This window comes from Lactuca virosa, chromosome 3 (assembly GCF_052849685.1).
Source record: "Lactuca virosa cultivar CGN04683 chromosome 3, Lactuca_virosa_CGN04683_v6, whole genome shotgun sequence".
In the NCBI taxonomy this organism is placed as follows: Eukaryota; Viridiplantae; Streptophyta; class Magnoliopsida; order Asterales; family Asteraceae; genus Lactuca; species Lactuca virosa.
The window spans coordinates 77277410-77302775 of record NC_136428.1 but is presented as its reverse complement, the minus strand read 5'-3'; the positions used below and the strand labels follow the sequence as shown (position 1 = coordinate 77302775).

Sequence of the window (25366 nt, the reverse complement as noted above, 5' to 3'; positions counted from 1 at the left end):
TTTACTTGGTAGGTTTCTTTAGGCTGTGTTTGTTACGTGGGATAAGACTAGACTGGATTGGATTGGACAAGCTTAGTAGGCTATTTTGATGATGAGGATGAAGTGGGAGTTCATATCTTTTGTATAGACTAGTGATCAAGAGCAAGTCCATATCCTGCCTTGTTCCTCTTTGTGGGTGGGAAAAAAACTGCAACTTTTGTCTTGTTGACTGACATCAATCCCAGTCCAATGCACGCCAAATGTAGTACAACCTGTTCTATCCTATCCTGTGTAACAATTGGGCCTTAAGAGTGAATTAGTTTGTACTTTAAGAGTGAGTTCTTGTATTTTCTTCCGAATTCATGTGTAACTATAAGTCAAATATTACATACGGGAAGTAGCATTTGAGGCAGACTACATGATTTTCACCTTAACATATAATGCATAAGGGGCTTGTGCGTAGGCTTAACACTTCTTTAGCCACGACAAATTGTGTAAGATATCTCATACTATTAGAGAAACACCAAGTGCTGTATGAAATTTCCCACTGATATGCCACAAACACTTTGTGTTTCTGTGTAAAATGTATGACAAGGACAAACAGGTTTGTAAAATATAAAATTGTTCTCTGCTAATTGGCAATCAAGTTTTTGAAAAGGGATTTGTGAAAAGATATATCTTGACCATATTAAACCAGATTTCGTGGTGAATTTAGAAGGTGAGGTTTCCATTCATTACAGACTCGATGACTTAAAATGAAGTTACATGATGTTCCACAATAATTCTTGTTTCCATGAGTTTGAATTATAACTATCAAGTGTGTCCAAAATTTCTAACACATGACTGATGCTGATAGAATCGGTTTCTTTCAAGAAAATACATTCAAAACAGGAAAATATATAAAGTTTAACAATCAGGGAAAAATGGATGTGGCCATATGCGATTGGGACCAAGACCCAAATTTTGTTCAGACGGATTGTTCATCCAATCTGTGAACCATTGAGTAGTTTGAGTTCCCCTTTGCATCTCATCCCTACCACTCACATTATCCACCACCATACTTGAACTGCTACCACCAACAACCGCCTGTTGTAGAGGTGGTGCAGCAGCTGCAGCTTCATTGGGATTGGCTATTTTGAGAGACTCGATCCTTCTTGAAATGTCTTTCAGGGTTTGGTCCACCAATTCCCCCAAATCTTTCAAATCTGGAAGGGTCAAGTTTTCTATTGAGCCTTTTCCAGTCAAACATTGATACATGACTTCAGTCATCTCCTTCTCCCGATTCTCCTTCATCTGCTTCTTCAGCTGCTCATTGGTTTTTGTCACCTGTTTCCTGATGAAGCTCTCCTGATTCAGCATGTTCTTGCTTCTCTCCATCTCTGGTATCCTCTTAAATCGAGCAATCACATGTTGGACACCGATGTTGTTGGGCCATATCTCGGGTTGAGGTTCATATGGGCTATATATGATAGCACATGCATCGATGCCACATAAGGTACTCAACTCATTCACCTTCTTCATCAAACCTTTCTTCCTTTTCTTGTATGTTGCTTTCCTTGCTGAGTCGTTGGTTATGAAAGCAAGCTTCACTTTCTGCCTAGTCATGGTTAATGAAGCAAAGAATCAATAGGAATATGGTAGTTTTGTTGTGTGTTGCAGATGAGTTTTGCTATATATATAAAACAGGTGCCAGATTTGACAAAATCATAATATTAAAATCTTCTTGTTTATGGGAAATCATTAATTGAAAGATTTCCTTAAAATCTCAAGTAATGACCACACATTAATTGTAAATATTATGATTAAGGAAATTTAATTGATAGTGTGTGTCATTGTCATGACTCATGAATGCCTCGTGATGGAATACAACAAATGTTGTTACTATTCTATTACTTGTTAATTTCGTTTGTTTTATAGTGAAAATTATTTTTTCAAAACAAATGCAATATAAGCATTTGGTTTTTATTTGCTTCACATGTTTAGATATTGTCTATATTCTTTCTGACAAGTGTAAACACAATGTACAAGAGTATCATGGATACATGGAACCTGAAGCTTCAATTCAAGTTTGAAGACTAAGATCGTTAATGATTTCAATCTTGTGGAATTTAAAAATACTAATTTCCTTGAAGGAGCAGTTCCTAGAAAGTTAGAACCGAAACTGGAACCGGTCTAGGTGGTTCTTAAATTTTTGGAAGTGCAATCAATTTGGACTAAAGATGGACACTATATATATATATATATATATATATATATATATATATATATATATATATATATATATATATACCTATATATATATATATATATAGGTAAGAAATTTTGTTTGGTAGGAAGGTAAGAAGTTTTTATTCTACATATTTTTTTGACGAACAAAATAAATGAATCACTAGATGATTCATTTGTAAGATGATTCATAAGAAAAAATTCCCAAAAAAACATCTTTATGATTCATTTTTAAGTAAATTAAGAAAAAAATTCATTTTTATGACAATTTTAGTGAATAACAACAAAATCATTGTATAAATGAATCATCAAGATGTTTTTTTGAGAATTTTTTCTTGTGAATCATCTTACAAATGAATCATCTAATGATTCATTTTGTTTGTTCGCGAAAAAAGTATGTAGAAAAAAAACTTCTTACCTTCCTACCAAAAATTTCCTTCTTATTTGATCTTGACTCTATATATATATATATATATATATATATATATATATATATATATATATATATATATATATATATATATATATATATATAATAAAGTGGTGATTTGTTCTATATTCATATAATCCAAATTTAATTACGGGTAATATTTACAAAATTAACAACACTTGTGTTTCTGAATGTCAAATTTCAAAGACGTATTTTCCGTCTTCTATCTAAAAAGTCATTACGATTTTATTATTTTTTTCAGCGAAGAAAACCCAATGATAATTTGAATATATCATTTAAGTTATTATTTTTACTAGCTAAGTTTTGTCCGACCAACATCAAATAATAAAATGTTCTAAAAAGTGCGTCATGGCAGCAACATGTCAACCCACTATATCGAAAACCTTTGAGGTATTGCGCAAGCCCAGACAAAGTAAGGCACGTCATGGTGCATTATGGCAGGAGTTTTTCATAAGGCACATTTTTATCGTTTTTTTTTATCGGGCATCAAACCATTGTGTTTTTGTTAACCTTTTGTTATTAGTTGTTGATATAACAAAACTTAAAAACTTGATATATTTGATATAAATCTATAATTATATGTTTCTAATGACTAACTCCACACCCTTAAATTTACTCTTAGGTCTACATAATTGTACCAATCGAGACTATAAATCCCCTAACTTCTTGGCTAAGTGATACCTTTCGGGCAACTTCTGACCATGTCTCACCATGACTCGTAAAAGTTGAGACTTAACCTTTCTGCCACGCTTCAGATTGTTTGGAACCATGGGTATATCATATTGGTCTGTTTGGAGTGAACATCGACATATTTTGGAGTGGACTATTTTAGATTAAACTCTTTTCATTCGAATTAAATTATATCCGTATTTCTAACACCTAACCAATATTAATGGCTAAACAACTTAGATGAAAATATCCAAATTATCAAATGTTTTCTCTTTTAAAACCAGTTTTCAAGTGAAATAATTGAAAATGTAAAGTCTTTTATGAAATTTTCACTTTTCAAAACTATAATGTGATCTTATGAATAAAACCATCACCCTAAAACTAATGATTCTTAAGTAATTTGCATTTTTCCTTGACAAGTAATTTTCTTACAACTCGTTAACTACTTTTTTAAATCTGTTTAATCCTAATCCAAAACTAAATGCTACAACTTCAGTTCATGACATAACACATGTGTTTGTATCCGTGTCTAGTGTAAAAACACAGACCTCGGTCGGGTTGTGTTTGTTATTGGTTCGTTTTTGTGTTAGTAAAAAAGGAACATGACAAAGTTGAATCGTGTTCGTGTTATATAAAAAAAATTATAGTGTCATGTGTCAAATAAAAACATGACACAATTACCCAATTTGACACCCCTAACTTGAGCAGTATCAGTAAAGCAAGAATAAAACTTGCCCAATTATTCAAGTTCCATTAGCAAATTGTAAATGTATATTAGCCTATGCTTCTTTACCTCCTATGGGTTTTCACTCGTTTATGGGATTGATGTCGAGGGAAGCCTTTAATTTTGCAACCAAATGTGGCAATGCCTTGACATGTTCTTCAACTGTCTGATTAACACATGATTCCATATCCTTTGTTGCATCGGTCCTCATCTGTTGCATCTTTGCAGACTCAAACTTATCTTGGCATACCATCAGTGATCTATTCAATCGTTCTTGTATTCCACAAAGCAAATGTTTGTGATCTCTGAATTCACTACATATCAAGATGCATAATGCTAAGAAGATCTGGTTTTCACAATCGATGTAGATAACAAGATTAATAGTGAGAAAGTACCTGAAACTTGGCAAGTTCGCCTTCAACGAGATTCAGGCATGCTACAATTCTCAACACACATGCTTATGTCTTCCTGCCTCCTCCTGTCAAAGCATTCCTAGGCACATCTAAAGTACGCTTTCTACAAATCCTCAATTTCAAAAATTCCAAATCAAGCGTGTGTGTGTGTGTATATATATATATATATATATATATATATATATATATATATATATATATGTATATATATATATATAGTCAAGATCAAATAAGAATGAAAATTTTGGTAGGAAGGAAAAAAGTTTTTTTTTCTACATATTCTTTTAGCGAACAAACAAAATGAATCATTAGGTGATTCATTTTTAAGACGATTCACAAGAAAAAATTCCCAAAAAAACATCTTCATGATTCATTTTAAAGTAAATTACGAAAAAATTCACTTTTATGACAATTTTAGTGAATAACAACAAAATCATTGTATAAATGAATCATCGAGATGTTTTTTTTGAGAATTTTTTTTTGTGAATCATGTTATTTTTTATTCATTTAGTGATTCATTTATTTTGTTCGTCAAAAAAATATGTAGAAAAAAAACTTCTTACCTTCCTATAAAAAAATTCTTACCGGATATATATATATATATATATATATATATATATATATATATATATATATATATATAGAGAGAGAGAGAGAGAGAGAGAGAGAGAGAGAGAGAAAAAAAGGGGCATTAGTTTAAAAATAACCCTACACTTATAAGTAATTGCACTTGGAGTCATTTATAATTATATTTTGGATAGATTGTACGAATAATCCCTATAATTTGGATAATTTGCATGTTTGGTCTTTAATTTAATTTTTTAATTCAAAAGGTATCTATAGCTTGGTTTGGTTTTGAATTTGGTCCCTAGTCAATGTAAAAAAGACTGATTTGTCATATCTAATTTTAGGTCAGAGTTGAGGGGTAAAAGTGTAACATTCCGAGTCTCAGGTATATTATTTAATTATTTTATACCCATTTTGAAAAGGGAACTCGACGAGTTGGAGGCCACAACTCGTCGAGTAGAGTTTGAGATAGTCGCGAGACTTTTAGAGTCTACTCGACGAGTCGGAGGACCCCGACTCGACGAGTAGGTGCTGAGTGAGAAAACTCTACTCGACGATTCGGAGGACCTTAAGCCTTCATTTCCGCCTCCCTTATCACCCTTCTACTCTGTGAGAAATCCTAATCAAGTGTATTCGTTTGTGAGAAAAAGAGAAGCTAACTTTAAGTGTTCTAGTGCATATTTGGAAGGGCAGTGAAGAGCATCAAGGCTTGGAACGAGAAGAGGCTTTTGGATCAAGAGTTTTTCGGTGCTAGCTTTTGTTTGGAGGTAAAAAGCTACCACCTTGATCATTTCTTTTGTTAGATCTCTTTCTAGGGAGTTTTAGGGCTTTCTTCCATCCATCTTTTGGGTATTGAGTCATTTGAGCATGACATGAGGTTGAGACATCAGATATGGACTGAAGGAGGTCCCTTGAGTCCAAAGATCCAAGCTTTATCAAGCTAGAGACAAGCTTTTATGCATTAGACCCCATATAGAGCTTATTATGGCATTCTGAGCCCTAGATGTCATGCATGGACGTAAAGCTTGCAGCTTTACGTGTTATTTCAGCCTTGGGAGGCTAGATCTAGAGTTTGGGACATTATTTCTGCTTAGAATCGTCGAAATGAGAATTTGGTCTAGACTGACTCGACGACTGCATGAGCCAACTCGACGAGTCAGGAAGGGTTTCCTCGATAGTCTGAACGCGCTACAACTCGACGAGTTGGTGAGACAACTCGACGAGTTAAGTTGGGGTTTTCCCGATTTCCTAAGGACAGGGGAGATCGACGAGTCACATAGGTGCACTCGCCGAGTTCGATCAACATGGATTGTTGACTCAAGTGTTGACTTCCGTTGACTTTTAGGGTTTGGTCAATAGTGGACTTTGGAGACCATGGAGGGGTAAAATGGTATTTTCACCCTTTTGAGACCTAGTTGAAGAGTTAGCTTGGTGATTATTAGAAATTGCTTATTAGAGATAATTATGTTATGTAGGCGGAGTCTAGACTGTTCGTGGGGTACTAGATCTACTTGCTTACTTACAAGATGAGTCTCTCACTATACTTACCTGAGTGGTAATGCTGTGTGACCGGAGGGTCTTATTTGAGTTATCGACCGGAGGGTCCTATGTGCTTATATTGAGTTATGTGATATTATGCATCTTTTCTTTGTGATATATGCTATATTATTCTGTGCATTACTGAGATAGGACCGGGGGGTCCAAACCGAGTTGTGAGACCGAAGTGTCTTCACTGAGATACAGGACCGGAGGGTCCGACCGGAGCTGTGTGTGACATCCCCAAATTTCACGGCCAGAAAATACCGATTTAGTTTATGCTTTTAAAATGAAATCAGAGTAATCTTCCAAAAGATGTTGCGGAATTTGTCCCCAAAACAAAATATGATAAAAATTTATCAAAGCATTTCTTAAAGAAATGTATTTTCATTATATAACAAAACCTCGGGATGTCATGTTCCGATACAGACCAAAAGCATAAACAATACATTATAAGGCTTAAAACAGTTATTTACATCTTCTGGCCTATAATCCAAAAATCTCTCTTCATCATCCAACTATGCTCTGGGTCCACTACCTGTAATATAAAAAGCTGAGTGGGTCAGGCTTGGGAGCCTGGTGAGCATATAGGGTTTTCAACCCACAAATAATAATAAATTTATTAATTTCATCAACCAATAATAAATTTATTAATTTTGTCAACCAACAATAACCCTGATTACCCGTTCCCGTTATCCTCACTTTACGTCCCTAAACACCTACCATAAGGGACCTAGCCTAAGAATTTTCATCGGGGTGACAACACTACTTTAGGGATTCCTCAGCAATTTATGTCAAATAAGGCAACCATGTGGGGGATGGAGTATACCGGTGAACACTAAGTTCAAAAACACCTACAGATTGCGAGCCTGCTAGCGTTCCACTGGACTGTCTAGAAAGGTCCGTGGTCGTCATCTATACTCCGCTAGATGACTGAAACAACAACAACATCGAGGCCTCTCATCATTTTAACACACATCAACTATTTCATCTACCCATGTTTTACCCAACATATTTGTAGATAAAAATACATATACAGTTTAAAACTTGTATAAAACATCTATTTAACACCCATCTCAAATAAACAAACAATATAATTACACATAGCACGTATTTTATAGAAAATACTTCATATTTATGTGTAAGATGAAAGTGACTATACACTCACTTGATAAGACGGCGGTTGGAAAGCACTTCGTCCCTTAAGGCAATCTTTTTCGATGAAACCAGGATGTTTTCTAAAAAACTGGGCTTCACGCGGACAGAGTTTTGTCTCGAAAAACTCTTTTCTCGGGAACTTCGGGCTCTCCGAGGCTTGCTTACGATGCTAGGATGATATTCTAGGCTTGGGGGTATTTTTTGTAGGTAAAAAGAAAGAAAAAGGTGTAAGAGTGGAAATTTGTAAACAATTTTCGGAAGGCCTCGCATCCTATTTATAAGAGGCCGAAGCTCCTTATTACGTTGGGCGTAACTTCCTGGTACGCGGGGCGTACTACTTCGTTCAGTTCTTCACTGGGCGTACGAAGGGATCAGCTCGGACACGTCAATGCTACGAACACGTGTTCATCATTCGAAGGAGTAGTGGGGTGACGAACTCCGGATCACGTACACGAGTACGCTGGGCGTACTCCGATTTTTCAAACTTCAAAAGTTTGTAACTTTCGCATAGGAGCTCCGTTTTTTACGTTCTTTATATCCACGCGTAGGTGAGACCGTGCTCTACAACTTTCGTTTAGACTCCGTCGGCTAATTTTGACTTTATTTTTAAAGTTATATTTTTAACAGGCCGGGACAGGAAAAGTCCGTTAAAAATTCATAACTTCTTCATCCGACGTCTGTTTTCGTCTGTCTTTTTATCGTTGAACTACTATCAACAAGATCTTCAATTGTTGTTTAGGTTGTTTCGGCTAAATAATCACTCGATCTAAAATTCGAGTTTCGGGCTTCACACTTCTATGCCAAATTTTAGAAAATTCATAACTTCCTCATACGAAGTCAGATTTGGATATTCTTTTTATGCAACCTCTCGTTTTAACGTATACTACGACTTTCATTTAGATCACTAAGGCTAAAAAGCACTTTATCGTAAACTCACTTTTTACGTCACACAGCAACGTGCCGGTTCTGTCGCGAAACTTCGACATGTCATAACTTCTTCGTTATAACTCGGATTTCGATATTCTTTATATCTCCGGAATCCTTGTTTCACCCACTACAACTTTCTTCATAGATATCGGGTTCATCTAATATTTATTTTCGACGTTTTTTTTATCCTTAACGTATTAAATCATAATAATTAAGTATAAAACACATAATACTCAAATAATACATCTTATATTTCAAAACAAATTACAAAGGTTGGCCTAGACTATTACATAATCTTTAATGCCTAGCTTAGAAACATGGGCGTTACACTGTGAGACCGAAGGGTCTTCACTAAGACACATGACCAGAGGGTCCACACTGAGCCGTGAGACCGAAGGGTCCTCACCGAGACGCATGACCGGAGGGTCCATGCCGAGCTATAGCTATGAGAGGCTTATTATTTGTGTTTGTGGTATTTTGGGGAACTGAATAAGCTTTGTGTTTACAGTGTCGTATGATATGTGTTTCAGATACTTCTCAGGATCGCGGGAAGGCGCCGACTTGATTGTACATACTTGTTGCAGATTATGTTGTGGATTTTGGGATATTATCGGTTGTTTTTGTTGACTTGTGTTTTTGACATTTGATACATTGTGATTTTGAGAACATGTGACATCGAGTTTTATGTGATTTAAAATTCAAAATTTTTGTTGAAAATTTACGGTGTTACAAAAAGAATAATGGGGGTAGGGTAAGGTCAAATTAATTTTAAATTTTTATGTAATTGAGTGTATGATCTAAGATGAGGTATAAATTATGAATCTTGTATTATATTTTTTTGCTAACATTAGTGGTCCAAAACTACATTAATGAGGTGAGCAATAGGAATAGTGGTCGATCCTATCCATATGTTAAGCATAATAGTACTGATTTAATATCCATGATTGAGTTATTAGTTTAACCAATTTGAGAAGACTGATCAACTAATTGAGTCTTTAGAATCATAGGATTAGTGACTTGACCATCCGATCCAATCAATTTAGGAATCGATGAACAACGTATCAATATCTATTTAGGTGAAATTGTCATTAGAATGAGGAGTGGTTAAATACAAATATGAGTACCTTCAAAGTATGTTATCTATATAGTTAGCCATGGTTATTTGTTTAATTATTAATTGGTTTGATTATTTGAGTAACATTTATTATAAATCCTATTTATATGCCTTCTTATAAGATTGATTAATAATTGGATTTAAAGATGGTAATACATCTCCGTTTCCCATGTGTTCGAAACTCTTACTTACCTAAGATATGTTGTCACTCATAAGGTACACTGTCTGGTGTAGATAGTTTTAGTTTGGTTTGTTCGGTTTTATAAATGTAAAACTAGATTTGTATTTTAAATGAGTTTATTTTACAAACTATCTTTAGCACATCAAATATGGATCTGTCTCTTGGGTCATGAGTTATTGTATTATGTTTTGATTGCTTCCGCTGTGTATGACTTTTTGGCCAAAAGATCCTCATAACCCAACAAAACCTCAGTCCAAAACTCCATGTCCATCAAAGTTTGACCAAAAGTCAAACTAGTCAAAAAGCCTTTGGCCACATCGCTACCACTATAGTCCAAAATAGTCGCGAACCAGACCAAGCTTCGCGCTGCGACCAAGCCTTGGTCACGGCGTGCTTCATGGGGAGAACAACCACTTCTTGTTAAGTTCTTAATCCATTATATCAAGACTATAACCTTTTAGACACCATCTTGGGAGGTGTATGATGGATACAAATCTAAACTTTATAAACATGCAAGCCCCTAACATGCTAAACACAAACCCTAGATCTAAAACAAGCCTAAAAGGCTAAGGTTTTCTTGCATGATTCAAATAGAGCATATGCATGCACTCTTTTCACCACATTGAGTCCAGATTGCCATCCAAAACATCCCACCAACCTAGAGTTTTCCAAAATCCAAGGAAATCATTCCAATAAGGGACCAAAGTGACTAAAACTCTAGATCTACGAGTATAGGGTTATAAAGATGCAAACTTTAACACTTATAAAGGTTATTGAGATGACAAGAAGGTTGGAACTTTTTGCATTTATCTTCCTTTGCACCAAAACTACTTGCTTCTTCTTAAAGCTTCACACCAAATTGCACCAAAACTCAAGAATGTGGAAGGAGGCTAGGGTGTCCTTAAATAGTGTTCAAAACCTAAGTCCTAGGGTATTGGGCTATGGCGGCGATACATCAAGAACCACTTAAGGTCACGTCGTGACTTATTAAGCTAGTGTGCGCCACGACCAGCATTGGTCGCATCGCGAAGTCGATTCCATCTCAAAATCTTCTTTCTTATTTTCCTTAATAAATAAATAAACATACCTGGATACCTGGAACCAGGCGTTACACCACTACGGGTTTGTCAATCGACTTAATCTGGTTCAGTAGGCCATGGGAATCTTTGCATCTGAACACTTTTTCATTCCAAATCAAGTCAATAATATCTTTGTATACGCTTATTGATTAATGAATATTCCTTCGTTGATTTGTTTTATGTTCAGCCTGATGTGTGATTTATAATCATTTTGAAAATTTATAATTGGTTTTAATATAATTTGATACTAACACATAATTGGGAAAATGTACCTAATCGTATAGTAGTATAGTTGTGGTAAGACTGATTGTCGAACGCTAGGGGAAACAGGTATATGATTTAATTCAAAATATTTAGATACTAGTTAAACTAAAAGGAGAAATGTGAAAGGGGAATTTTGTCTAAACTGAATTAAACGATACTAAAACGAAACAAACAAAACTAGAGATTGGATTAACAACAAGATTTTTAAGGTACGTTAACTTAGATTCGATTCCCCCGTTGATTTTAGTTGATTTCTCATAAGTGCAATGGATTTAGTTCGTTGTCTACCGATTCCTATATTAATTAGTTATCTTGGTACGATTAACTAACCATAATGATTACAAGGAAAATTAACACAATGATCATGTAATTAACTATCAAAATAAATACCAAAGGGCATTTGTCCTAGCGGTAAAGAGTGACACTCTCAAATGAGAGGTCAGGGGTTCAAGTCTCATTAGGAGACATAGGTGATATTTAGGAGTAGGTTGGTTCAAAAAAACTATCAAAATAATTAGTATTAGTTTGTATTATGCAAGAGTTGATCTAGTAATTAATCTCATTAAAGTTCATTAATTTTTTTGACCTAATTTTGAGATTTGGTCCATCACTAGTAATGTGACATCCTCAAAATCACGGCCAGAAAAGACCGGTTTCATTTATGCTTTTAAATAAAATCAAAGTAATCCTTTGATTAAAAGAGTTGCAGAATTTGTTCCCAAAACGAAATATGATAAAAATTTATCAAAGCGTTTCATAAAGAAATGTATTTTCATTATATAACAAAATCTCGGGATGTCATGTTCCGATACAGACTAAAAGCATAAACAATACAAAATAGACCTTACAACAGTTATACATAACTACAGGTCTATAATCCAAAAATATTTTGACACTGTCATCCAACTTATGCCCTTGCGCCACTACCTGTAATACAAAGAAACTGGATGGGTCAGGCTTGGGAGCCTGGTGAGCATATAGGGTTTTCAACCCACAATAAATAATTATATTTAATTTCACCAACCAACAATAACCCGATTACCCATTCCCGTTATCCTCACTTTATGTCCCTAAAACAACAACTATTACAAGGGACCTAATCTAGGATTTTCATCGGGACGGACATTACTACAAAGGGGCTTCTTTAGCAATAGATGTCCTAAAGGCAACCATGAGGGGGATAGAGTACACCGGTGAACACATCGTTCACAACACCTACAGGTTATGAGTCTGCTAGTGTTCCATTGGACTGTCTAGAATGAGTCCGTGGTCGTCATCCATACTCCGCTAGATGACTAGATCAACAACGACATCGAGGCCTTTCATCATTTTATTTCTTCACACACCAACTGTCTACCCATGTTCTACCCAACATATTAGTAGATAAAATATATACATTTATATTCAGCTTAAAACCTGTACAAAACATCCATTCAACAACTAGTTCAAATAAACAAATAATATGTAAACACATAGCACATATTTTATAAAGAATACTTCATATCTATGTGTTAGAAGAAAATGAATATACACTCACTTGATAACACGATGATCGGACAGCACCTCGTCTCTTAAAAAACAATAATCTTCGATGAAATCGGGATGTTTTCTTCAAAACCGGGCTTTACGCGGGCAGAGTCTCGGCTCGGAAACTTTACTTCTCGGGATCTTCGGGCTTCGGAACTTGCCTCGGGTCTCGGGAATAATACCGGGGCTTCGGGGTATCTCTTGCACGCAAAACAAGGAAAATATGGGAGAGAAAGATAAGAAATGAGCAACAAATCTCGGAGACCTTGCATTCTATTTATAGGGGGAGGCTGACCCACCGAACGCAGCGCGTTCCGCCGTGCGTCATTGCTTACGAACTTCGGACTTGACAGGCGACGAGACAGGCTCTGTGTAATGCCCGTGTTTCTAGGCTAGGCATTAATATTGACATGATAGTCTAGGTTAACCTTTGTGACTCATTTTGGAGAAATGAAAAGGAATTATGTGAATTTTATGTGTTTTATGCTTAATTATTAGGGTTTAATTAATTAAGAAAAAAAATGAGCGTCAAAAATAAATATTAGATAAAGCCGATATCTATTAAGAAACTTGTAGTGGGCATGACAAGGATTACGCATATATAAAGAATGCCGAAATCCGAGTTATAACGAAGAAGTTATGACATGTCGAAGTTTCGCGACAAACCGGCACGGTGCCGAATGTCGTAAAAAGTGAGCTTTTGATAAACTACTTTTTAGCCTTAGTGATCTAAACGAAACTCGTAGTATTCGTTAAACCGAGAAGTTCGATAAAAAGAACGCCCAAATCTGACTTCGTATGAGGAAGTTATGATTTTTCGAAGTTTCAGCTTAGCAGTAGACAACTAAAAAAAACTCGAATTTTAGATCGAGTGATTTTTAGCCGACACGACCTAAACGAGAATCGAAGGTCTCGTCATTAGTAGCACAACGGTAAAAAGTCTGACGAAAACGGACGTCGGATGAAGAAGTTATGAATTTTTAACGGATTTCCTGTCCCGGTCTGTTAAAAATAATAATATAAAAATTAAGTCAAAATTAGCCGACGAAGTCTAAACGAAAGCTGTAGAGCGTAATTTTACCTACGCGTGCATATAAAGAACGTCAAAAACGGAGCTCGTATGCGAAAGTTATGGATTTTAGAAGTTTTGGCGCGAAAACCGAGAAAATTCGCATAGTCACGTTTTTGCCACGTCACCTTCGCTGAAAGAGTGCCACGTGTCCGAAATTGGTGAGTCATGCGAAGCCACGTGTCGCCTTCCCTCGCATGAACAGTAGCTGCGTGTCGGATTCTGATTCGACCGAAGGGAGGCCCAATCCGAAGCTCGCAGCTGGACCGAGCCTCGCACCGCCTTAGCCTCCGAGCCTCGCAGATGGACCACTAGACCTCGGTCCAATCAGGAGAGGACAGCGAGGCCTTCGCACGTGCAGCCACCTGCGCACCCTCGCCTGCGGACCCCACCACCAGACCGACTTCGGACCCTATAAATAGAAGGGTCATGCGAGCCTTCTCGGGTACTTTTTGGAAATTGTCACTTTTAGCCCCTTTTTCCATATTTTCTTCATCTTAACATTCCCCGAAGCCCCGGTATCGATTCTAACACCCGGAATACGCCACGAAGTGCCCGAGAAGCCCGAAAAATTTATCTTTTCGGTTTCGAAGTCCAACCCTCGCAGAGCCCGGTTTCTCAATAAAACTCTCGGTTTTATTAGAAACGATCGTTTTAGGAAACGAATTGCTGCCCGATTTTCATTAAATCAAGTGAGTGTATAGTCACTTTCATCTTACACATAGATATGAAGTATTTTATATAAAATACGTGCTATGTGTATATATGTTGTTTGTTTATTCGAGATGGGTGTTGAATGAATGTTTTATACATGTTTAAAATGATTTAAAATGTATATATATTTTATCTTCGAATATGTTGGGTAAAACATGGGTAGATAAAGTATGAGGGATAGAAGTACAGTATAGATGTACGTTGGTAGCTATGAATTTTGTACAGTATAGATGTACGTTGGTAGCTACGGATTTAGTATGTTGGCAGCTATGGACTTAGTGCCTGTTGTATAAATCTTGGCGACGATGTGACTTCGTGCCTATTAGATAAACCCTGGTGACGATGTGACTTCGTGCCTATTGTATAAACCTTAGCGACTATGAGACGTAGTGCCTATTGTATAAACCCTGACGACTATGAGACGTAGTGCCTATTGTATAAACCTTAGCGACTATGAGACGTAGTGCCTATTGTATAAACCCCGACGACTATGTGACGTAGTGCCTGTTGTATGAAACTTGGGCAGCGATGGACTTCGTGCCTATTCCTTAGGATGAATCCTCAGGAATGAGTGAGATTTGATTCTTAGGGTAAATCCTTAAGAAATAAATAAGATAATGGGGATTGGGTAATTGGGTTGATTGTTTGATGTTTAAGCATAATAAATTATTTATTGTGGGTTGAAAACCCTATATGCTCACCAGGCTCCCAAGCCTGACCCACTCAATTTGTTTGTATCACAGGTATTGATACGAAGTTACTTTACACTGAGAGATTAAAAGAGATGTAGATCACTACTATAAGTGAGTGTAAGTTCTGTTTATGCTTATGTTTCTGTATTGACGATGACATCCCAATGGTTTAAGTGAATAAAATACATTTCTTCAGAAATGATTTGATAATATAATTATCATGTTTTTATGGGAACAAATTCCGCAACACCTTTTAAAAGGATTACTCTGATTTTATTTTAAAAAGCATAAACGAAAATCGGTCTTTTCTGGCCGAGAAAATCGGTCATGTCACTCTCCGTTTCCCAGGTGAGATTTGGCCCATTCGCATGTTTCGAACGGACAAGCGCTAATTTGACCATCTTACGTCGTAACTTCTTAGTCTTTCGGTCAACGATTGCCTCCGGTTCTTCAATTAACCTTTTGTTCTCATCAATTCTCAACTCCGAAAGTGGAATCATGTCGGGAACTTCTCCCGTGAACTTCCTCAAATAACACATGAAAAGTGTTATGAATTCCACTCAGTTCTTCTGGTAGTTCGAGCTTATAAGCTTGATTCCCAATCCTCTGAAGAACTTTAAACGGTTCAATAAACATTGGACTTAACTTTCCCCTTTTTCCAAACCTTATAAGTCCCTTCCACGGCGAGACTTTAAGCAAAACCGAATCTCCAACTTCAAAAGGCATCGGTCTTCTTTTCTTGTCAGCATGGCTCTTTTGACGATCCTGAGCTGCTAACATTCTCTCCTTAATTATTTTCAACTTTTCAGCACTTTGATGGACTATCTCCGGTCCCATAAACTGCTTTTCCCCAGCCTCAAGCCAACAAGACGGCGTACGACACTTTTTTCCGTACAAAGCTTGATAAGGTGCCATCTTAATGCTCGAGTGGAAACTATTATTGTAGGAAAATTCTACCAAAGGTAAATGTTCATCCCAGTTACCTTGGAATTCCAGGGTACATGCTCTCAGCATATCTTCAAGTGTTTGTATCGTTCTTTCGCTCTGACCATCAGTCTGTGGATGGTAAGCTGTACTCAAACACAACTTGGTACCCAATTCCTCTTATAGACTTTTCCAAAATCTTAAGGTGAAATGACTGTCACGATCTGATACAATCGTTAACGGAACACCGTGAAGCCTCACAATTTCCTTCACATAAGAATTCACAAACTTATCTATAGACCATTTCTCATTGGTTGCTATGAAGTGCGCACTCTTAGTGAAGCAATCAACGACCACCCAAATCATGTCGTGACCATTCTTCGGTCTGGGCAGTTTAGTGACAAAATCCATAACAATGTCTTCCCATTTACCCATAGGCATAGGTAAAGGTTCTAGACTCCCGTATGGTTTCTGATGTTGTGCCTTGACTCTCGCACAGGTCACACACTCCGCCACATACTTCGCAATGTCGAGCTTCTTCGTCGGCCACCAGTAATAGGGTTTTAGGTCCCTATACATTTTAGTGCTGCCAGGATGAATTGAGTACATGGTTTTGTGAGCTTCTCCCATCAGAAGATCTCTTATTCCTCCTGACTTAGGTACCCAAATACGATCTTGGAATACCTTCAGTCCATGACCGTTTGTACCAAACACTAACGTTTTGCCCAAACGTTCCTCCTTCCGGTCATTCTTCTCTGAAGCTTCTTCTTGAGCCTTCTTTATACTCTCCACAATTGTCGAGACAACTTCTATTCTCAACGCTTTTGGCCTTTTTCTTTCAAGATTGACTCTCCGACTGAGAGCATCAGCAACAATATTGGCTTTACCGGGGTGGTAAAGTATCTCACAGTCGTAGTCCGTAAGTAATTCTAGCCAGCGTCGCTGCCTCATATTCAATTCCTTCTGATTAAAGAGATATTGGAGACTCTTTTGATCAGTGAAAAGTTTGCACTTCGAGCCATAGAGGTAATGCCTCCATATCTTTAGAGCGAAAACTACCGCTGCCAGCTCCAAATCGTGAGTAGGGTATTCTTCTCATGCTCTTTCAGCTGTCGAGACGCATATGCTATCACCTTTTCTCTTTGGGTCAAAACACAACCCAACCCAACACCAGACGCATCGCTATAGACAGCGAAGTCTTCAACTCCATCGGGTAGAGAAAGAATCGGTGCCTCACATAGCTTCTTCTTTAGCAACTCGAATGCTTCTTTGTGCTTATCACTCCAAGCATAAGTAGCTCCTTTGTGAGCCAAAGCTGTTATGGAGTAGCGATCGAAAAAAAGCCTTGGATAAACCTTCGGTAGTATCCGGCTAATCCCAAAAAGCTTCGGACCTCCGTGGGACTTTTTGGTTGTTCCCACTTCATCACAGCTTCGATCTTTGCTGGATCAACCATTATTCCTTTTTGGTTGACCACGTGACCCAAGAATTTGCTTCGGACCTCCGTGGGACTTTTTGGTTGTTCCCACTTCATCACAGCTTCGATCTTTGCTGGATCAACCATTATTCCTTTTTGGTTGACCACGTGACCCAAGAATTGGACTTCTCGAATCCAAAAATCACATTTGGAGAACTTAGCATACAACTTCTCCATTTTCAAGACTTCTAACACTTCGCGCAAGTGTTGCCCATGCTCCTCTTGGCTTTTCGAGTAAATCAGAATGTCATCTATGAACACTATCACAGATTTATCAAGGAACGGATTACAAACCCTGTTCATTAAATCCATGAATGCTGCTGGAGCATTGGTCAGTCCAAACGACATAACCAAAAACTCGTAGTGTCCATATCGTGTTCTAAATGCAGTCTTCTTGATATCCTGCTCTCTTACTTTCAGCTGATGATATCCTGACCTTAGGTCGATCTTTGAAAAATAACTTGAGCCTTGTAGTTGATCGAACAGGTCATCAATCCTCGGCAATGGATATCTATTCTTTATCGTTGCCTTATTCAACTCTCTGTAGTCAATGCACATTCTCATACTCCCGTCCTTTTTCTTTACAAATAACACCGGGGCTCCCCAGGGTGATGAACTAGGTCTAATGAAACCTTTGTCCAATAACTCCTGAAGTTGTGTCATAAGCTCTTTCATCTCTGTTGGCGCTAGTCGGTACGGTGCTTTTGCTATTGGTGTGGTTCCTGGTAACAAGTCAATACGGAATTCTACTTGTCGATCAGGCAGTAATCCAGGAAGATCTTCGGGAAAAACTTCTGGATACTCACACACGACAGGAATGCTCTTCATCTCCTTTTTCTCCCACTTTGCATCAATCACGAATGCCAAATATGATGTACATCCTTTGGCCAAACACTTTCTGGCTTTCATTAGAGAAATGATTCCAACACTTACCCTGTGTTTATCCCCGTACACCATAAATGACTCCTTCCCTGGTGGGTTTACTTTTACTATCTTCTTTCGGCACAATATTTCGGCATCATTGGCGCTAAGCCAATCCATTCCCAGCACGATGTCGAAACCATTTAGTTCGATAGGCAACAATTCCTCGTGGAACTTATTCCCATTCAGGTCGATTAAGATATTTTTCATACGATGGCTAACAGGTACAAACTTGCCACTAACAACTTCGACTAATAAAGCATTATCTAGTCTATCAACATGCAAAGCTAGCTTTCTACCAAATTCATGCGAAATAAAGGAGTAGTTGGCTCCAGAATCAAATAAAATTTGGGCAGACAATTCGTTTACGAGAAAGGTACCTGAAGCGACATCGGCTTCTTCTTTAGCAGCTTCCAGTGTCATCTGAAAGGCTCTCGCCTTCGGCTTTGGTGGAATGTTGGGTTTTGCTGCCTCTTTCTTTTTCGGACAATCCCTCGAGATGTGCCCCTCCTCCCCACACCCATAACAAACTTTCTTGGTGAGGGTGCATTCGTTGGCATAGTGCCCTGGCTTTCCACATTTGAAGCACGTGACTTCCCCGTCACATTTCCCATGATGCTTCTTCTTGCATTTGTCGCACCACTTCGCTTCGCCTCTTCCTCCTCTCGAACTAGACTTCGAGAATTTCTTTTTCTTGTTGGACCCTGAAGGCCCATCAGACTTCCTCTTCTCACCAACCTCTGATCTCTCCAGACCCTTCTCCCTGATCTAAGTCTCAACATTCTTAGCAGCCCAGATGGCGGCTTTCAATGTGGTTGCTTGCTTAACCATTGGACCATAGTCCGCTGGTAGTCCGAGGGCAAACTTATTGACCTTCGAGAGTTCTGTTGGAACTAGGTATGGGATAAGCTTCATCTTTTCTGTGAAACTTGCAGCGTATTCAGTAACGCTCATTTTTCCCTTTTTCAAATTCTGAAACTCATTATTGATTCCCAGAAGGTCCTGCTCGGAGCAGTATTGCAGTTTCAATTGTTCCACAAAGTCTTCCCAAGACATTTTGCTCGCTTCTCCCTTGGGCATAGAGTCAGCTAACAGCTTCCACCAACTCAACACGCCAGATTTTAACAAAGGGATCGCAAGAGCGGTCTTCTGCCTGTTGCTGATTCGCAACTTTCAAACATTGTCTCCATTTCGGAGATCCAATCCATAATTTGCACCGGCGTCAGGCTTCCGGATAGACACGGTGGCTTAGATGCCATAAAATCCTTGTATTTACATCCTCTTCCATCATTTCCTCCATCGCGATTATCTTGTCTAACAATTGGTGGGTTGGCTTGACCAATGGTACCACTGAAGTTTCCACCTTCCGATGGCCCTCCATTCACTTCGGGCTCTTCAACTTGGATTGAAAGTTCTTCACGATTTTGTCGAAGCAGACGTCTAGTTTCTTCCATCTGACGATCCAACATCGTCTGAATCATCAATTGCACACCAGCCATTGTCACCGGCTCACGTGTTGCTTCTACAACAGGTATTTGCTCGATTACAGGTGGTTGATTCCTGTTTTCTTTCACGTTTCCAGCGCCACTTCTTGTTCTTGCCATCGTTGATCTATACACCGAACAAGGTGAATTTAGATCCTCCTTCACGATAGATAATTATCCAAATCACTCCGAAACGTTTATATGCTAGTTCTAATATCGTCGACGCACGCTTAGAATCCTAAACACATAAGGTTTCCAGATCAGGTCGGCAACAGACCATAGATCCGAACAAACAATATCATATATAGCAAACATATAGCATTTAGCACATAAAAGCATTTTAGGCATCTTTCCTAAAATAAACTAGTGCTCGTGTCTTAAATATAACAGACACTCATCTCTCAACCTTCACTTAGCATTCTAAGTTTAAGTCTAGAAATCCTACGAATTCCTAGTTCGCTTAAACTAATGCTCTGATACCAACTGTGACATCCCCAAAATCACGACCAGAAAAGATCGGTTTCATTTATGCTTTTAAATAAAATTAGAGTAATCCTTTGATTAAAAGAGTTGCGGAATTTGTTCCCAAAACGAAATATGATAAAAATTTATCAAAGCGTTTCATAAAGAAATGTATTTTCATTATATAACAAAATCTTGGGATGTCATGTTCCGATACAGACCAAAAGCATAAACAATACAAAATAGACCTTACAACAGTTATACATAACTACAGGTCTATAATCCAAAAATATCTTGACAATGTCATCCAACTTATGCCCTTGCGCCACTACCTGTAATACAAAGAAACTGGATGGGTCAGGCTTGGGAGCCTGGTGAGCATATAGGGTTTTCAACCCACAATAAATAATTATATTTAATTTCACCAACCAACAATAACCCGATTACCCATTCCCGTTATCCTCACTTTATGTCCCTAAAACAACAACTATTACAAGGGACCTAATCTAGGATTTTCATCGGGACGGACATTACTGCAAAGGGGCTTCCTTAGCAATAGATGTCCTAAAGGCAACCATGAGGGGGATGGAGTACACCGGTGAACACATCGTTCACAACACCTACAGGTTATGAGCCTGCTAGTGTTCCACTGGACTGTCTAGAATGAGTCCGTGGTCGTCATCCATACTCCGCTAGATGACTAGATCAACAACGACATCGAAGCCTCTCATCATTTTATTTCTTCACACACCAACTGTCTACCCATGTTCTACCCAACATATTAGTAGATAAAATATATACATTTATATTCAGCTTAAAACCTGTACAAAACATCCATTCAACAACTAGTTCAAATAAACAAATAATATGTAAACACATAGCACGTATTTTATAAAGAATACTTCATATCTATGTGTTAGAAGAAAACGAATATACACTCACTTGATAACACGATGATCGGACAGCACCTCGTCTCTTAAAAAACAATAATCTTCGATGAAACCGGGATGTTTTCTCCAAAACTGGGCTTTACGCGGGCAGAGTCTCGGCTCGGAAACTTTACTTCTCGGGATCTTCGGGCTTCAAAACTTGCCTCGGGTCTCGGGAATAATATCGGGCCTTCGGGGTATCTCTTGCATGCAAAACGAGGAAAATATGGGAGAGAAAGATAAGAAATGAGCAACAAATCTCGGAGACCTTGCATTCTATTTATAAGGGGAGGCTGACCCTCCGAACGCAGCGCGTTCCGCCGTGCGTCATTGCTTACGAACTTCGGACTTGACAGGCGACGAGACAGGCTCTGGGCTCCGTACGCGGGGGGTTCCCCCTTTGGGATGCGCGCCTTGAACTTCAGAAATTCATAACTTTCGCATACGATCTCCGTTTTCGACGTTCTTTATATCCACGCGAATGTGAGATTATGCTCTACAACTTTCGTTTAGACCCGTCGGCTAATTTTGACTTTATTTTTATTATCTTATTTTTAGTAGCCCGGGACAGGAAAACTCCGTTATAAAATCATAACTTCTTCATCCTACCTCCGTTTTCGTCTGTCTTTTCACCGTTGGACTACTATCGACAAGATCTTCGATTCTCGTTTAGATTGTTTCGGCTAAAAATCACTCGATCTCATATTCGAGTTTCGGGCTGCATACTGCTAAGTCAAAACTTCGAAAAATCATAACTTCCTCATACGAAGTAAGATTTAGACGTTCTTCTTATGCATGCTCTCGGTTTAACGTATTCTACGACTTCCGTTTAGATCACTAAGGCTAAATATCCCTCTATCGCAAATTCACTATTTACGTCACGCAACGTCGTGCCGGTTCCGTCGCGAAACTTCGACAGATCATAACTTCTTCGATATAACTCGAATTTCGACATTCTTTATATATTCGGAAACCTTGTCACGATCACTACATCTTCCTTCATAGATATCAGGCTTATCTAATATTTTATTTTATCGCTTATTTTTATCTTTGATTCAATTAAGCCACATAATTAAGCATAAAACACATAATACTCAAATAACACATTCTTATTATTTCAAAATGAGTTTACAAAGGTTAACCTAGACTATTACAACAACATTAATGCTTAGCCCAGAAACACGGGCGTTACAAGTAATAATAATTTAATGGTCTTAAAAGAGTTATGATTCAGGCAAACATAGTTAGATTGGTCATCTAGACTATATAAACTCAACAATAGGTAATAAAAATATAAAATTTAATACATAAGGATCAAACATAATAAACTAAACAACTAATAGTTCTGAAACTAATAATCAAACCGTAAAATAAGGGGTTCCCTTACATCCAAGGTTGTAAAAAAAGTTTGAGCTAGTCGGTGGAATGGGGTTAATGGATTAATCAGCTAGGCGGTGATTAATCGAGGACCCTAAATTGCTAATTTCTTGAAATTTAAAAAATTAAATATGACAAATATCATAACAAAGTTCGTAAATACCACTAATATCATAACAAAATGGGTTAATATGCTTAATACAACACTAATCATTTTGCAAATAGTTTCTATTGAAATAGAACTTCGTCAAAGTGTTAAAATTTTATCGTTTGCTACTGTTTCGCTCATTGTGTAAGAAAGGATTAATCGTTAGGCATATTCTAGACGGTCGGGTAGAGCCTAGAGACTAATGGGAGATTAATCGATACCTAGTTGGGATTTTTATAACACTGTTTACATCTAATCAAAAGTATATGGGATTAGCTCGTAACCACAGGAAAAAAATGAAGTTGCTAAACATCTTAATTAAGAAAAAGTAAAGTGATTGATGTTACTAATGATTTCACTCCCAGATCTTTAAAAACTAGCTTGAATGGTGATCTCCGGCTTCAAAATCACTCAAAAAGGGTTTCTTTCAATTAATCACTTTAACTGAAGTATGTTTTTCAAGTTATTATTACTGATTTCTTTCAATTAACCACTTTAACTGATGTTCTCAATTTGGCGGAGAGCTTAATATGCGGAGAGCTTAATATCATCAACTCTTGGAAGACACATTTTCAAATGGCATTTTCTCTTAAAACAATTCAAGAAGATTGTATATGAATCATGATGCATGCACGATGTTTGATGAAATGTCTAAGAAAAATCTGTTTTCTTAGACTTTGATTATCTGTAGCAAATAAAAACAGTGAAAAAGCTGACAAAAACAGAACCCAAACTGTGGACAGTGGAGGAGCTGGGCAACAGATTCTTGACTAATAATAGCAACTTATAATTTTCTACCACTAATAGTAGTATGCAAAAAAATAAAATACATTGCCCATATTGGAAATGAAATGTAAGTTCTCATCTTATATAACATTCTATGTACCCTGAACATAAATACTTGTACATTCTCATCTAACTTAATATGAAACTTGAATATTTATATCCTTTGAGTTTGTTGACACAAGCACAAATTTACACATTGTTACAGATATTAGAGGATATCCCCCTATTAGTATCTTCTATCTTAATATTCACAATTAATGCGTGAATATTAGTCATTACTTGAGAATCTGTGGAAATCTTTGAATTGATAATAATTTCCCATAAACAAGCAGATTTTAATATTACGATTATGTCAAATCTGTCACATGTGGTATTTAATTATTTATATAGCAATGCTCATTTCCAATTTCCAACTCCCACACAAAAATACCATATTTCTACCGATTCTTTGCTTGTTTGGCTATGACTAGGAAGAAAGTGAAGCTTGCTTTTATAACCAACGACTCAGCAAGGAAAGCAACATACAAGAAAAGGAAGAAGGGTTTGATGAAGAAGGTGAATGAGTTGAGTACCTTATGTGGAATCGATGCATGTGCCATCATATATAGCCCATATGAAGCTCAACCCAAGGTATGGCCCACAAATAGAGGCGTCCAACATGTGGTTTCTCAGTTTATGAGGATCCCTGAGATGGAGAGAAGCAAGAACATGCTGACACTTGAGAGCTTCATCAGGAAACAGGTGACAAAAACCAATGAGCAGCTCAAGAAGCAGATGAAGGAGAATTGGGAGAAGGAGATGACTGAGGTCATGTATCAATGTTTGACTGGAAAAGGTTCGATTACAAATTTGAGCCTCCCTGATTTGAATGATCTAGGTGGATTGGTGGATCAAACCCTAAAACACATTTCCAGAAGGATCGAGTCCCTTAAAAAACCCATTTCTGGTAAAGCTGTAGCAGCAGCTGATGTAACGATGCTTGCACTTGAGAAACGAGATATGACAGTGGATAATGTGAGTGGTTATATGGATGGGATGCAAAGGGGGACTCAAACTCAATGGTTTACAGATTGGATCAACAATCCATCTGAACATAATTTGGGCCTTGCTTCTGGATATTCCATCACTCAATTGGCTGATAACCCTAATCCTTTATGGCCAAATTCATATTTTCCATAAAACTTACAACTATATATGTTCCTGCTTTTCATTTGATCAAGAGAGTGTACAAGGTTCAATTTGGTCCGGATAGATTCAATGAAAAACTCAAACCTGGCTTTGTTCCTTTTGTAACAGTTACTCTGTTTATGTCCCCTGTTTTGTTTTGTTAGCTTAAATTTAATCAATCCTACAGTTCTAAAAATATAACACCAGGTAACCGAAAGAAATCAGTATTCATAACCTGGAGACCATATTATCTGCAATGTAAACAAATATACTTTTCACTAAAAAATAATCAACATTAACAGGTGAGAATTATAATAGAATAGTAACAACATTCCTTTATTCCATCCCTAGACATTCATTACTATGACAGACAGATTAATATTTATAATTAATGTGTGATT

The 25366-nt window shown here is 37.4% G+C and overlaps 1 protein-coding gene and 1 pseudogene across 1 annotated transcript; one reads left to right on the top strand and one right to left on the bottom strand.

Annotated features, from left to right (window-relative positions):
- Positions 1–667: 667 nt before the first annotated feature.
- Positions 668–1606, bottom strand: LOC145166036 (agamous-like MADS-box protein AGL80). Its single transcript, XM_079084965.1, has one exon. It carries the CDS (start codon positions 1582–1584, stop codon positions 886–888), a length of 699 nt encoding a protein of 232 aa, XP_078941091.1. The 5' UTR covers positions 1585–1606; the 3' UTR covers positions 668–885.
- Positions 1607–24223: 22617 nt separating this feature from the next.
- Positions 24224–25058, top strand: LOC145166035 (agamous-like MADS-box protein AGL80 pseudogene; annotated as a pseudogene).
- Positions 25059–25366: the final 308 nt, after the last annotated feature.

What these genes read in the sequence shown, in the direction of transcription:
- LOC145166036 (XM_079084965.1), bottom strand. Translation starts at nt 1,584, where the DNA reads ATGACTAGGCAGAAAGTGAAGCTTGCTTTCATAACCAACGACTCAGCA.